Source organism: Orcinus orca, chromosome 11, assembly GCF_937001465.1.
Source record: "Orcinus orca chromosome 11, mOrcOrc1.1, whole genome shotgun sequence".
Lineage (NCBI taxonomy): Eukaryota > Metazoa > Chordata > Mammalia > Artiodactyla > Delphinidae > Orcinus > Orcinus orca.
In genome coordinates, this window is record NC_064569.1 from 83,597,217 (window position 1) to 83,613,953 (window position 16,737).

Below are 16,737 nucleotides of genomic sequence, written 5' to 3' on the forward strand. Positions count from 1 at the left end.
GAATTAGTGTTTTCATTTTTTCCAGATATATACCCAGGAGGAGAATTGCCAGATCATATGGTAGTTCTATTTTTAGTTTTTTAAGGAACCTCCATACTGTCTTCCATGGTGGCCGTACCAGTTTACATTCCCAGCAGCAGTGTTTGAGATTCCCTTATCTCCACATCCTCTCCAACACTTGTTATTTGTAGACTTTTTGATGATAGCCATTCTGACAGGTGTGCGGTGATACCTTATTGTGGTTTTGATTTGCATTTCTCTAATAATTAGCGATGTTGAGCATCTTTTCATGTGCCTGTTAGCCATCTGTATGTCTTGTCTGGAAAAATGTCTATTCAGGTCTTCTGCCCAATTTTTGATTAGTTGATTTGTTTTTTGATACTGAGTTATATGAGCTGTCTGTATCTTGGATATTAAGCCCTTGTTGGTCTGTGCAGCTAATTTTGAGTTTCAATTTTAGGCATTATTTATTAACTTCCTACCATGGAAGATGAGGATTTGCCACCCACTCACCAACCTCCCAATACTCCTCTTTTCCTCTCCCCCTCCTACCACACACACAGACACATACACACACTTCTCTTCTTCTCTCCTTCTAATATAGTTATACCACAGTATCAGGTTAAATCATATTTTAGGGTTTACATTATTATAACTCTGTATTTATTACCTACAGCTAAGCTATATTATATACTGTTATTATACTTCCTTTCTTGTATACATTTTTGGTTTTTTTCTGGAGTCAATGATTATCTACTTTTTTCTCTTGCTTTGCTTCTTATATATTTATTATCAATTCTTTATCAAGTTTGCCAATGAAAGTATACAATTTCTTCTTTTTTATTAGGTCATCTATCAGTTCAGATTTTTGCCCTTGAAGACATTCCTTCTGGAGAGTCATCTATCTTCTTCATTCAGTCTGTATACTTTTGCTTGCTAGGCCTGTTTCAGAGTGTCAGCCATGAAGCTTCATCATCTTGTGAATTTTCTTTGCCTCTGCCTTGTTTCCAGGATTCCATGACTTTATTTTTAATTGGGTAAGCCCCTTATTTTGCTCAAGTAGCTTTCTGAGAAAAAGTAAATGGGAGATATATATCATTATTCTCACATTTGATTGTATGTGATCTTATGCTTCATTTATTTCTCCAAGGTTATTTAATTTATATGATCATTTTTCATCTGCTTCCTGGATAGTCTTTGTTTTATCTAGTTGAATGTTTTTCTTTTTGCTTCTGTTGCCCTCTTTCATGTTCCTAAAATGTAGGGTGATTCTGGACTGTTGTTTCATATTTAGGAATGAGACCCTATAAGGGTGATTAGCAGCTGTATACAGTGGACTTCATTATAGCATAGTAGCCACTTGGCTCTTTTATTGGGAATTCTCCAAATGTGAATAATTGCAGGTCTTTTCTTTGGAACTTACCCCAAAATTTCCACAATGGCATCCTTTAGTCTCTTTCTGAAAGCAGTAAGTCTGGCTAGCAATATTCTGGGATTTGAGGGAGGGTAGGTTGATGCTGAGCCACCCAGTTCAATAGGTAGACTTTTGCTCAGTCCCTCTGTTCTCAGTCATTGGTACCTATAGGTCTGGAGCCTCTCTGGCTTAGTTTCTTCAGCGTAATCCTGCTTTCCATGCTGAGGTGACAGAAGTGCACTAGCCTGATTGCTCAGAATAAGAGAGGAGATTCAGGGGTCTAAGTATTCCTCACATAGAGTGTCAACCAGCTTTCTTATTTGCAATGACACCTTCACCATAGCCTTCAGTATTGCCTTCAGTTTCTGAGATTACTTCTTATTGGTCTATCTTTTGCAGTTAACTTATGTTGTAGCTTTCTGTGTTCTGGGTAGTCAGTTATCACCTTTCCATCTGCTCTTCATCTTTCTGTACTTTCATGATATGTCTCTGCTCTCGACTGTTGTCTCCTCTCCCATTCTGTTTTTCTTTATGGATTTAAAACATTTTCCTTTTTGTCACTTTAGTGGCACTTTAGGAGGGAGCAGATATAAGTGCATATATTCAATCCAATGTAATTTTATAATTATATTCCTTTTTGGAGGAATTTCTAGTTGGGGTAAGTTAACAGGGTAAAAGCACATCCATACATACACTTTTGTACAAAAGGGTAGAAGTACGTTTTAGAGGCACCTAGGGTACACTTCAGTTCTTCAATTTAGCAGCCATCTATTTTGAATATCCTGTTTGGTCATAATGAGCAATTAATCTGTGTTCTAGGGACGATACTGAAGAAGTGGGTGTTTAAATAGTCCATCTGAGCAATCTCTATTTTCTTCTGTAAGGTGATTTTTGCATATGTTAAGTATATATGCATTTCATGGTTATAAATAGTAAAGTTATCAAAAACTTAAAACATGTATTCTATTTATGTAATAATGGAAAGATGTACAGAGGAAAGGACAATTGCCCTAGTTTGTGGGAGCCGGGGATAAGAGTGTCAGGAGTGTTTACCTGGATGTTTGTTAACGGTTGAGCTTAAGGATGAACTTGAAGGAGTTAACCAGACATGGAGTATGGTGGTGAAATGAAGTCCAGATGGGGAGAAGGGAGGATATTTCCTATAGTATGGGTAACCTATTGGGACAATGTTTCATTGGTTATTCATTTTGTCTCATAATTTCAACTTCTACTAGTCCTTTAGCCACAGTCTATAAAGATTATAAGAAAAAACAACAAATCATCTTCTGTTTTTGTCAGTTCCTTCCTTTTATAGCTCAAATTCTTGAAAAAATACTCTTTTATTCCACTTCCCAATTTCTAATGATTTAAAATATCTTGAATATGTCTCATGAGGCTGTAAACTCTATGAGAGCTTTATTGATTTTCTTCACTAATATTCCCTAGCCCTAGAACAGTTTCTGGCACAGAGTAGGCACTCAATACTTATTTACTTGTCTGTGTTTAACTGACTCACACTTATTCACTTTTCCACTCTACTGAAGCTGTTTTGCGAAAGATCTTCTTATGATCTTCTAGTTGGCATAGCCTCTGGTCTCTTTGAGTCCTGAAGTTTGATCATTTTCTCTTTTAGAGCTCTTTTCCCCATAACTTCTGAGATTTTGTTTTCTTATTTTCTACTTAGCTCTCTGACTGCATATATGCAAATTCTAAATCCATATTTCAGTGAAATCCAAACTCTTTCCTGAGCTTCCAAAATATATCTTTATGTACCTATAGGTTGTTATGTCAAATGAAACTCAAACTTAGCATCTCCCAAACTAAATCTTCATCTTTCCCTGCGTACCTGCTTGATGGGTACCTCCTCCCAAAGTACCCAGCTTGATGAAGCCTTTCTGCCTCCAGCTGCCCAAGCAGAAATTTGAAACATATGTTTTTATTATTATTATTTTAGTACATCTTTATTGGAGTATAATTGCTTCACAGTACTGGGTTAGTTTCTGTTGTACAACAAAATGAATCAGCCATATGCATACCTATATCCCCATATCCCCTCCCTCTTGAACCTCCCTCCCATCCTCCATATCCCACCCCTCTAGGTGGTCACAAAGCACTGAGCTGATCTCCCTGTGCTATGCAGCTGCTTCCCACTAGCTATCTGTTTTACATTTGGTAGTGTATATATGTCCATGCCACTCTCTCACTTCGTCCCAGCTTACCCTTCCCCCTCTCCATGTCCTCAAGTCCATTCTCCCTTTCACTGTCCCTTCATTCACTAAGATCCATCAATTCTTCTTACTTAACATTTTTGATATTCGTTATATCTATTCCTGTAGCTACTATCTTATTTCCATTTTTTATGGAAAGTCTGTTTTCAGACTTTCATCCTTTCTTGCCTGGACTTTTTTTACTTATCTCCAAGTTGTTCATTCTGCCTCCAGTCTTGAGTTGCCCCATCCTGTTGTTCTCACTGCTGTCAGTGGTCTTTTCAAAGCAGCAGATGTTACCGCCATAATTAAAACCCTTCAATGATTCCATATTAGGTACAGGATAAAAATCCAGAAACCTCAGTATGGTGTACAAATTCTATACTCTCTACCTCCTGATTGTATCTCACCCTGGCCTCTGTCCCTCAACCTTAAAACTCAGAGATAAAAATGTATTTAACCCTTGTAGCTGAGTGTAAGTTTGTACTAATTGTCTTATAATAGGGTGGTGGTGGTGGTAGGGAATCACAATAATCTTTGAGTCCAAGGAATGGTGGGGAATAGACAGACAGGGGAGGAATCCAAATCACACTTACCTCTCTGCTGCCAGCTTTTCATCAGACCATCTTAGCTATAGTATGGCTGCATTTCTACACTTTGCCAGTAGGTGCCACCATAAAATACATACTGTACTTTCACCTGAAAAACATCTTAAATTAGGAGTTTCAGGTTACATAAATTAGTTAGCACCCTGTTGTTCAAATGTTTAAAATTCTGTATTTCAATTTTATTACATAACAACTTTTTAGTACACACCTGCATTATATTTATTGGACTAAATATTATGCATTTATAGAATGTTAAGTATAGCTGAAATTATCCAGTCCAGAATCCTAGTGTTACATTTCTCATTTTAAAATATTTCAGAATCATTTTTGATACATTTCATGTAGTACCTTTAATCACATTTAATTTTTAAAGATACAATTTATTTAGCAAATAGTTATCAAATTCTTAAAGATGGTAGGGAAAAGACAAGTCATTCTATATAGTAAAGGTAGTCAATAATTCATTAAAATATTACCCATTATTTGTATTATTGCTTATTGTTCTCTTTCAGTCACTGTATTTTGATTCAGTCTTGGGGATTTAATTGTGTTTTTCCTCACTAGCTTCATTTTTCTGTTTCTGCCCCAGAACTTTAATGTGATGCATTTAGCAGTCAGGAACTTCGATTAACCTCTTTCTCACCTAAATTCTTCTATTAATGTTTATCCAGAGTAGTCATATCTTCTGGGATGCTTTCCTGAAGACCTCCTTCTTCTCTTACCTCCCCACTTAAATCCCCTCTATACCTTTGTTATCTCATTGTATCAACTGATCTGATCAATCGTGACCTCTTAAAAAGAAATCTTTTATTCATTTTGTATCCCCAGTGCCTATGACAAATGTCCTGGCATCATTTGGATTAAAACTTCAGGAGTTTCTGGGCTCTAGAGGCAAGAATTTGAATTATGCTATGTTGCTGAGCAGGTATTTGAAGAGCTAATGTTGGCTCTTATAGTGAACATATAGCAATAGACTAGTCATAGCACTGGTGTTTGCGGTATTTTGCTAAGGGTCAAAATGCTGAGCTTGGCAAGCAACTGAAATACAAATCTTATGAATTTTTCTAAATACAGTTCATTCAGGGGATTATATCATCTTTAAAATTTAGAATATTTGTTCTTGTAGAAGGAATGGGAAAAGAGGGCAAGGGTGACTTTTACCTTTAATAGTACTGAAAGCTTTTTTTTTCTTTTTTGTTCTTATAACTGATACTGTGACACTTTCATATTTGATTATCCTTCTGAATCTTTTCCAAAACTCTTCCATTAGAGATTACTTCCCAGAAAAAGCACATGGTGTTAACTATGTTTTCATTTTGGCTACATTTCATCCAATTATTTTCTGTGTTTTTAATTGAAAATTAAGAAAAAGCCAGTTGGAAAAGAGTGCCTGTTTACATAAAATAATTCTTAAGAGTCCGTTCAGACTTCAGATTACAGATGTATAGCAGGCTAGGTCCCTTGATTGACCCTTCCATTGAAAATAATTAATACTGCTGGACAACATATTTATAAAGTACTTAAATGCATTGATGAGTAGGTGAATGTAATGAAAATAGGCCAAAAACTGGGTGAAGGAAGAAAGTCAGAGAGGGAAGTCAAGAAGGGAAGCCAGCTTTTATTTTGAAAGAACTTGCTGAATTTGGTGATCTGGAGGGTCTGTTCTTATAGTCACTAAAGTCTGAGGGAGGGGGACAAAGCCCAGGGACCGCCCAAGGTGAGGTGTCTGTTGGGACATACCCAACCTGTAGGGCTACTACCCTTTCAGCATAAAATGAACTAAGAATGAGAGCTTTAACTTGATATAGGGTTTCTATGAAAGCCTACTTGGTAAAATGTTTTAGCACATTATTTAAGATTTAGAACAAGACAAGAGTTCCTGTTCTCATTTCTTTTCAGCATAATATTGGATGTCCAATTCAGTGTTGTAAGGCAAGAAAAAGAAATATGAGATGTAACAATTGAGAAGGAAGAAATAAAACTCTATTTAGTGATAATATGATTGTGTATGTAGAAAACTCCAAGAATCTAAAGGCAAATTATTAAAATTAATGGTAGAGTTTAACAGTGTTGCTGGGCACAGATCAATTAAAAAAAGCAATTGTATTTCTACGTCATAACCAAATAGAAAATGTTTTTTTTTTTAAAACTTCAAAAATATAAAATACATAGAATAAATCTAATAAAAGCCATACTAGCTACCTTCCCCCTTGGAAGATTCAGACTCAGTGTGGAAATCTCTCTCCCACTCAGGGTTTGCGTCCTGATCATATTGATACTAGAGATTTTTGTCCTCAGGAAAACACCCATTCATCCTGCTTACCACTCACAGCTTTCAACTTTCCATTCCAGCTTTTGTTACTTTTTTAGGGAAGCAATTGGGTGGTACTTGGAGATTTCCCCCAATTCTTACCAAGCTTAGTGGAATGTTCCCCTTGAGTAACTAGTCTGCCATAGTGTAAGTTGAAACTCTCTAAGTGCATTTCTACTGCAAATAATAATAATATGAAAAATAGTAAAGTATATGTCTTTTAATCTTACAAGTAAAAACTTCACACTCTTATGTGTGATAGCGGTCATTTATTCAATAGCGATATCAATTATTTCTTCTGTGTGCCAAGTTAGTATGATGATTAGTAAAATATGGTTCCTTTCTCAGGGAGCTAATTTTTTCATGAAATGTTTCCCAAGCTTGTCTAGTCATAAGAATCACCTGTGATATCTTCAAAAGAAATGCAGCTATTTAGTATCCTTGTCTGGAGATTGTGATTCAGTAAGATGGGATCTGGAGCTGATATTTTATTTTATTTTATTCTATTTTATTTTCTATTTTTTACTTATTTTTTATTTTTCAAGAATCAGGCCCTTTTTCTTATACGTGCTCTGGCCAGACTCTAACAAAGGGCTGTTTGGCCATGATCCACATCAAGCTCAGCAGATGACGTATAGGTGAGCCCCTAACCCCTAAGAAGGACAGCAGTGCACTGAAATTAGCACATCATTGAGTGGGTTCTTTGTATCAGAGAGACTAATCTACTAGTCTCCCTTTCAGATATTAACCAGTTACATTGTTAGTATTTGCATTACTCCTCCTATATCTTAGACCCATTTATTAGTGAGGGGACCTCCTTCTTCTCTGGCTTCATGTGTCCATGTGGAGGAACTTCCTCCAGAAAACACTACATTTCTCTGTCTACCTTTCATTCATTCTCCCCGACTCATAACTGGTAAGATTATAAGAACTGGGTATGGTTCCCTCAGCCTCTTTCTCCCTTTTAGAGCCGGCCTGCCCTCCAGGTGGAGGTGTACTCACTGGAGCTGACATTTTAAACAAATGCTGAGTATGATTCTGATGATCAGGCAAATTTGGAAGATACTGATGTAATGCACTCTCTGCAGTTTTCTTCTAACTTTCCTTCTCTATTTGGACAAGCTATTTATATGTGAACGGTCATGTTTCCAGTGTCGTTAGGGAACCTAGCTTCTTTCCTAAAACATAAAGCCTGGCAATAAGGCAATAATTCATAATTTCCTTTATGCTACTATAAAAGTCACAGAGAGGTTAAATAGCATATTCAAGGTAGAAAGTGAGGGAGCTGTGATGTGTGCTTAGGTTGTCTGACTCCATAGCCAGACCACACCACCTTCTCATTAGACACTGTGCAGCCTTTCCAGGGATACCTCTAGGGATGGAGATCTCTTAACTTCAAAAAAGAGCCCTCTTATTGTTGGACACCTTTAATGTCTTCCTTGTAATGGACCAAAATCCTTCCTCCTTGTAGCATTGATTTTAGGTCAGCCTTCTAGAGCAGAACTGCAACCCAAATTCATTGAAGTTCAGGCTCAGTATAAAGAAACAATTGATTTCATGTTTGCAACAATACTTGTCTGTTGGCCATAATTGGTCCAGTCTCTGGTTTCCTTTAGATTAGTATTAACTAGTTTAATTTCCTCTTCCATATAATAACCCTTCTCATGTTAGAGTGCAATATCATGTATTTACATTATTTATCATGTCTCCTTCCTTACCATCTTCTTCCTAGCCGAGAACAAACACTGTGTGTTCTTGGACAAGCTATTAAACCTTTTTGAGACTCAGTTTTTTCATCTGTAATTTATGGGTAATAATACTTATTGAATTGGTTTAAAGATTAAGTTATGTAACCTTATCATTAGTGTACAGGAATGCTAGAGATTTCTGTGCATTAATTTTGTATACTGCTACTTTACCAAATTCATTGCTAAGACAGTCTCTTCAATAAGTGGTGCTGGGAAAACTGGACAGCTACATGTAAAAGAATGAAATTAGAACACTCCCTAACACCATACACAAAAATAAACTCAAAAAGGATTAAAGACCTAAATGTAAGGCCAGACACTATAAAACTCTTAGAGGAAAACATAGACAGAACACTCTATGATATAAATCACAGCAAGATCCTTTTTGACCCACCTCCTAGAGGAATGGAAATAAAAACAAAAATAAACAAATGGGACCTAATGAAACTTAAAAGCTTTTGCACAGCAAAGGAAACCATAAACAAGATGAAAAGACAACCCTCAGAATGGGAGAAAATATTTGCAAATGAAGCAACTGACAAAGGATTAATCTCTAAAATTTACAAGCAGCTCATGCAGCTCAATATCAAAAAAACAAACAATGCAATCCAGAAATGGGCAGAAGACCTAAATAGACATTTTTCCAAAGAAGATATACAGATTGCCAACAAACACATGAAAGGATGCTCCACATCACTACTCATTAGAGAAATGCAAATCAAATCTACAATGAGGTATCACCTCACACCAGTCAGAATGGCCATCATCAAAAAATCTAGAAACAAATGCTGGAGAAGGTGTGGAGAAAAGGGAACCCTCTTGCACCAACCCTCTTGTTGGTGGGAATGTAAATTGATACAGCCGCTATGGAGAACAGTATGGAGGTTCCTTAAAAAACTAAAGATAGAGCTACCATATGACCCAGCAATCCCACTACTGGGCATATACCCTGAGAAAACCATAATTCAAAAAGAGTCATGTACCACAGTGTTCATTGCAGCTCTATTTACAATAGCCAGGACATGGAAGCAACCTAAGTGTCCATCGACAGATGAATGGATAAAGAAGAAGTGGCACATATATACAATGGAATATTACTCAGCCGTAAAAAGAAACAAAAAATTGAGTTATTTGTAGTGAGGTGGATGGACCTAGAGTCTGTCATACAGAGTGAAGTAAGTCAGAAAGAGAACAAAAAAATGCCTTATGCTAACACATATATATGGAATCTAAAAGAAAAAAAAAGGTTCTGAAGAACCTAGGGCAGGACAGGAATAAAGACGCAGACGTAGAGAATGGACTTGAGGACACGGGGACGGGGAAGGGTAAGCTGTGACAAAGTGAGAGAGTGGCATGGACATATACACACTACCAAATGTAAAATCGATAGCTAGTGGGAAGCAGCCGCATAGCACAGGGAGATGAGCTCGGTGCTTTGTGACCACCTAGAAAGGTGGGATAGGGAGGGTGGGAGATGCAAGAGGGAAGAGATATGGGGATATATGTATATGTATAGCTGATTCACTTTGTTATAAAGCAGAAACTAACACACCATTTTAAAGCAATTATACTCCAATAAAGATGTTAAAAAAAGATTAAGTTATGTAGGATTTTAGGTTTTCAATGAGAGGTAGTTTGTGTTATCTTTGTTGTACCTAAAGGTATGGTTTTTAAGTATATTGCATGTATATAACTGCATCTGAATCTTTTATCATATATCGTATATAACTAAATTATTTCATCTAGCTTTTAAATCAAGGAAGAAGTAACTTACCTTACTGAAATAACTTGCTTTTAGAAAAACTTTTAAATTTTGTTTCTAATGGTTCTCATCCTTTTCTTAAATATGTTACTGTTTGATTTCTAAGATTAAAGACATATTCTTTGAAAAGTGTTGATTAACTCTGAGAATTATATTTTCAAGCTTATAAGCATATTGACATTTCTCATACCATTATAAAAGTGATCTTATTTCTATTTTCAGTATTGCAGGGGGTCGGATACTCTCAGTGATAAAGATGCAGCTGATTAAAGGCCAGAACAGCAGGGATCCTTTTTATAAAGCAATAGAGGAAGTTGCTCAAGATTTGGATTTGAGGATTAAAAGTATTATCAATTCTCAACAAGGAGACTTAGCTCTTAGTACCACTGACATCAGTCCTGCACGGGTAATGAGGTTTTTATTTTTCATTATCCTTCTGTACAAAACATTATATCTTCTACTTGCTGTAGAAATGGTTTACAATTGCTACTTAAGTCAGAAGAATGTGTTTACTCTGTTATAAGATGTTGAAAATATAAGTTTCTCAATAGATTATGCAGGATTATGTTCGACTTGGGTAAATCATAACCTCTATGGGCCAAATTGTCTCTGTTTGTTAAAGAAGCACATTGGATAATCTTCAGTATCCCTTGTAGCACTAGAAATTTATAATTCTTGATGGATATTAAGGTGTTTTGTCATATTTTTCAATAATTATTTTTATAAAACAATTATTTTCCCATTTAATCAGGTATAAAATAAGAGTCTGGTGTCTCTAGTTATGACCCCAGTACTAGGCACTCCACAGAACAACAGCAGAAATAGTTTCTACTCAGCAGTTTATTTTTCTTTTATAGAATTTTTCTATTTCCATGATCTCTTATTTACTACCTCCATTGCCAGATTACTGCAGACATTAGGAATTTTTCCTATGCTTAGTAATTGTTTAATTATATATTCCAGAAAATTTACCTCTTTCTTGTTTTTCTTACATAGATAGTCTGACATTATAAGGTATTAAAACTATAGTTTTATAGGAGAAATTGACTACCATGTCTTTAGTTCTAGAACAGAATTTTGGGGTACGTGTTATAGTAATTCATTTGTTGCAGTTTAATTGTTCAGGTAACAAAATCCCCTTTTTATTAGGTATAATTGTGATAGCCCGTGTATGAAGAAAGACTTTTGCTTAATTTTTATGATTCACTTATTTTTCTGCAGCCCTCGGGCACTATTTTTAGCTATTTTCTATAACAATGCGTGTTTTTAGTTTAACTTGAAGGCGGGACATGGGGGAGATTCTGAGTTATTTCCCCACATATTTCATGTGTGTTAACACTTCCTATGACAGCTTGGCTCAAATGACAACCAGGTTTTATTATAAGTATAAATCAGGAACTGTCACAGCTCAGATAATTAAGAGCGCCCAATCTCTCCCATTTCCTGTCACAAGAAATAAAGATGCAGACAACCTGGTTCTTAATTTTATGTTTTCAACCAAATAGACATCTTTGAAAAATACGAATCAGTAATTCTCAATGAAGTTAGTATTAAACAGTATGGACTTCTCTGGTACTAATGAAAAATACATGTCAAGCACTAGATTGTGATAGGCAATTTGTTAAAATTCTGGTGTCGCTATACATTACAGTTCACTTGGTAGCCTGAGTCAGCCAAGTAGAGAAAGGAGGCCAAGACCATGTTGATGAAACCTGAGGAAAGTGGTACAACTATAACAGATGTCCTCAAAAGGGCGACTCTGATATTTAAGCACAATGTCCAACAACCCTATGGGTTAGGCACTATCATCCCTATTTTACCAATGATTTAACTGAAGCACAGTGAGGTTAAGCAACTTTCCCAGAGGTATACAGCACATACAACTGATTAGTTGGTATGAACCCGATCAGAAATGCCATCAGAGTTTGTTCTTACGTGTGTCTATGTGTAATACTATCTTATCATATATTTTCCCTATTCTTCCATCTAGTTACTAAGTTTTTCCAGCTCTTCCCTTTTAATCTGCTTTTTCTTTATCTCCACAGCTACTATTTTAGTTCACTGCTACTACCTTCTTCATTTCTGAGCTGGACTATTACAGTCTCTTAATTTGTGGTCCTGTCTCCAGATTTAATAACAGTCTTACCCTGGAATATAAGTATTTTACACATTTCCATCATTGCTGTCATTTTTCTAAAATGTAAATAGTATCATTTTATTTCCTTGCTTAATAAAGGAAGAGATTTTAACCTTGTAACAGATTGACTTATAACTTCTTTGTCTGATATACAATGCTTTCCCAGGCTCATCTCACATGACTCCCTGTCTGTTACCCTGATCTTCAGCCATTTCATGCCTTGTAGTCTCTGAAAATGCCATGTTCTCTCTTACCCTTTTGTGTCTCCTCTATGAAGCCATCCTTGATCCCAGGGTAAATTGATCATGACCTTTGGGTGTGCTCCCACTGCACAATTTATACATTCTCTTCGAAATAGCACTTAGGGGACTTCCCTGGTGGCACAATGGTTAAGAATCCGCCTGCCAATGCAGGGGACACGAGTTCGATCCCTGGTCCGCAAAGATCCCACATGCCGCGGAGCAACTAAGCCTGTGTGCCACAACTACTGAAGCCGGCACGCCTAGAGCTGGTGCTCCACAACAAGAGAAGCCCGCGCACTCCAACGAAGAGTAGCCCCCACTCGCTGTAACTAGAGAAAGCCCGCACACAGCAACGAACACCCAATGCAGCCAAAAATAAATAAATAAATGAATAAATAAATAAATAAATATATTTTAAAAAAGGAAATAACACTTAGCACTCTGTAATGCCATTATTGGTTACTTATTTATTTTATAAAAGAGCCTACGGGTTCCTTGAAACACTAGTTTTTACCTTTGTAGCCTTAGCTTCAAATGCAATTCTTGGGACTTAGTATGTGCTTATGGGTGATTACTGAATGAATGAAGGTCAACTAGTTTTTTTATTTTTGCATTTGAGTAGATCTTTACAGCCATCTGTGGGGTTGGTATTCAGATCACCAGAATCTCACTTCTGGTATAAGAGAGAAAAAATATCAGTATACAAAGAAGTTAAGTCACGAGGCTGAGATCACATAGATAGTAGCTAAACTTTCTGACTTATAAAGACTAATGTTATTTTGACCAAAATCTAATGTCTTCCTTTGATGATACTATTTTCTATATTTTTTGTGCTTCTGGAAGTTCATAAGATTGATTTTATTATGGCTTGAGGGATAAATATTCACATGCCGTAGAGCCACTTCTCGTGGCTGATTTTTTTGTAGCTTAATAGAAGAGGAAGAACAATAGCACATGAAATGGAAAAGAGTGGCTGATTGACCCAGCTGGGGTGATTGTTACATTTATTTGAAATTGTTTCCTGTTCTAGCCAAAATCTCATGCCATAAACCATGGCACTGCATACTGTGGCAGAGATACTGTGAAAACTTTACTAGTTCTTTTGGATGAAGAAGCAGCCAGTGCTCCTACCAAAAACAAAGCAGAGCTTTTATATGACGATGAAAACACAATTCATCATAATGGAACTTCTATTCTTACACTTTTTAGGTAAGTAATGTGGAAGTTATATGTATGTGAATATTAACTTAAGTCTATAAAGGAAATTTTTGAAAAAAACACCTCATTTGTTATAAAAGAAATACATGCTATGGTTAGGAAACTTGGGAACTACAGAAAAGTATGAAGAGAAAAAATAAAAGTTAGTTAAAGGGAGATTGAACATTTGAATGTGAGGGAGTTAGATATAAAAGTAGTATTTTGTGAGAGTATGAGTGGTGTTTTTTGTTTTTGTGTTCTTGTTTTTTGCTGTGGAAATATTTGCATAGATATTTGTGTCAAAAACTTTGCTAAATGCTTTCACTTATATCAGCCCTCACAGCAGTCTCTTTTAGTAGTCTCCCCAATTTATAAGTGAAGAATTAGAGACTTGAGAGAGATAGCAAGCAATTTGTCTAAGTTGGCAAGCAGCAAAGGTGTCTTTCTCCAGAACCTGAGGTCTCTGCTCCAAAGATTGTGCTATTTTACTTGAGAATAGGAGAGAAGGTATACACCAGACTTACACTGGAATTGACATTTACTTGTTCTTCATCTCATTATGAAGAAAATACTAAATTACTGTTGGTATTCTGTGCAAGACATTGATTCTCACCAGTTTTAACAACAATTCGGTCAAACACTGAGTTGGCGATATTTTTAATTAATGAACATTCATTTATAGAAACATTTAAAATTTTAGAATAACGGTTTAAAATTGTATTATTACATTGTGGAGGATTTTTTAAAAATTGTCCTGTTTGATCTTTTCTATTTTCTGCTTGAGCCACTTTCTAGAAATCTGATTTTAGTCTAAAATTGTTCATATCTATCTATGATTGCTTTACCTTCTCTCTCTCTCTCCTGTGCTTCACTATCTTTTCTCTTTAAAGAGAAACTTTATAATGCTCTATCATTGTGTTGACTTCTAATTCCTTTGCAATGAAAATTTATTTTATCAATGATTTACTTATACCCTGTGTTGGAATCCCAGAAAAGAGTATAAAGAAAATGAACCTTTGTTTTTTTCCTCCTGTCAACTTACTTCTGTTTAACAAAGTTTGCTTTTAGGTAGAAATATAAATGATTTAGATTTTCTCTTAGATTGAATTCTGTCATTTTCTTAGAGAAAGTTATTTTGTGTTTGTAGGATTTTCTAAATAAAATTAATCCCCACATACATTTTAAAGAGGTATTTTTCTATACTCAATTATGTGGCCAAACACGTTTATAGTTACCTTAGCATTTTCAATTGTCATTGTGCAGACAAGTACCAGTCCATGGTAAAGTATATTTTTAAGGGTCTGCATTGAAATGATAAAATTAAGGACAATGTATATGAATGTAAGTCAATGTAGGGTTATAAACTAGTCTTTCTTAGAATAGATTATCCTTTATTCTTTTTATAAAAAATAAATTTATTTATTTAATTTATTTATTTTTGGCTGCATTGGGTCTTCGTTTCTGCGCACGGGCTTCCTCTAGTTGTGGCAAGCGGGGGCTACTCTTTGTTGCGGTGCATGGGCTTCTCATTGCGATGGCTTCTCTTGTTTCAGAGCATGGGCTCTAGGCACACGGGCTTCAGTAGTTGTGGCACGCAGGCTCAGTAGTTGTGGCTCGCAGGCTCTAGAGTACAGGCTCAGTAGTTGTGGCACACGGGCTTAGCTGTTCCCCGGCATGTGGGATCTTCCTGCACCAGGGCTCGAACCCGTGTCACCTGCATTGGTAGGCGGCTTCTTAACCACTGTGCCACCAGGGGAGCCCCCTTTATTCTTATGTAATGGTCTTTTGACACAAAGGGGTTATGACTCTGGCTCTATTAAGCTAAAAAGGAATTTACTGAGGAATCCATGTTTGGCTCCAAATTGCCAGTATCTCCTTCTCTATCATGTCTTCTCTGACCTTCCTATTTCTAAACTATGCTTTTCTCTTTTGAATTTCCCTGCCATGGCATCTGTCCTTTTTTATTTTGAATTTTAGTTATGTGGATATCTTATTTCCCTTACTTAGATCAAGATGCCTGAATTCAGAGCCAGTGAATGAATGAACTTTCTATTCTTCACAACATCTTATACAGTGCCTTACATATAGTAGAAGCTCAAATATTTAGTGGCTGAATTAATTAATTAAGCAAATTATTAGTATTTAGAACTCTCAGAATAGGAATATGGACACTTTTAAATAGTATTGTAAACAACTAGGTTCAGTTGTTCAGAATAAACTTTCATTCTCTAACTGCTTTTGGATAGTGGAGAGGTGTAAACTAGTTTAAAAGCTACTTTGGTTTATAAATTTTTGCTTTTTTTGGACTAGATCTCCCACACAAGTGAATAATTCATCGATGAAACCCCTAAGGGAACGTATCCATATGTCAGTGCAAGAGAAAACAATTAAGGTACAATTTAATATACTGTCATGAAAATGATAAAAATCGGTTTACTTTCAGAAGAATAAATATATAAAGCTGAGCTGGGTATTATAAACATACATTATACATGGAACAATAGGGATTAAATGGAAAATAAGTTATGACAGTTGACACACAGAAACTTTCCTTTTAATACAATCTTGGCTAATCTGTCTCTGGTTTATTCAATACTTGGACCTAAAAGAAGGAAAGGAATAAGCACCTGCTATGGTAAGTGTTCAATAAATATGTGTTCAGTGAATGAGGGGGAAAATAAAGAGGAGATGGTTTTCTCATTTACATTTCTAATATCTTAAACTGAATCTTGAGAGTCCATATAATTTCAGTTTTGTTCCCATCTGAAGACATAATGGCAGAATATAATTGATTTTGGATTGAGACAAGGAGAACATTTCACATTGTTCATTGACTAGAGCTATTCTTTATATTTTCACTTGGTTTGAACTGAGTATCCCAGTTCTCATTTGAAACATTTGTGCCTATAAGTAGTCAGTAACATGTTTTTAGGCACTTAAATTTTTCTTGGTCTTATTTTTCAAAAAAGAAGCTTGTTTTTAACTCATTGATTTATTCAGCATACATTTATTGGGTATCTGCTATGTGCCAGACACTGTTCTATGGTTGGGAATTCATTTGTTCAACAAAATTTTCATGTAAAATTTACAGTTATCCTTAAATTATCAAAT

The 16,737-nt window shown here is 35.8% G+C and overlaps 1 protein-coding gene across 2 annotated transcripts in view; it reads left to right on the top strand.

Annotated features, from left to right (window-relative positions):
* PARPBP (PARP1 binding protein) overlaps positions 1-16,737 on the top strand; it is an 88,680-nt gene that overhangs the window by 54,078 nt on the left and 17,865 nt on the right. For both annotated transcript variants that reach the window (XM_033427615.2, XM_004269458.3), the window contains exons 7-9: positions 10,273-10,456; positions 13,460-13,638; positions 15,937-16,018. In XM_033427615.2, coding sequence (XP_033283506.1) covers positions 10,273-10,456; positions 13,460-13,638; positions 15,937-16,018 — 445 coding nt within the window. The remainder of the gene's footprint in view (positions 1-10,272; positions 10,457-13,459; positions 13,639-15,936; positions 16,019-16,737) is intronic.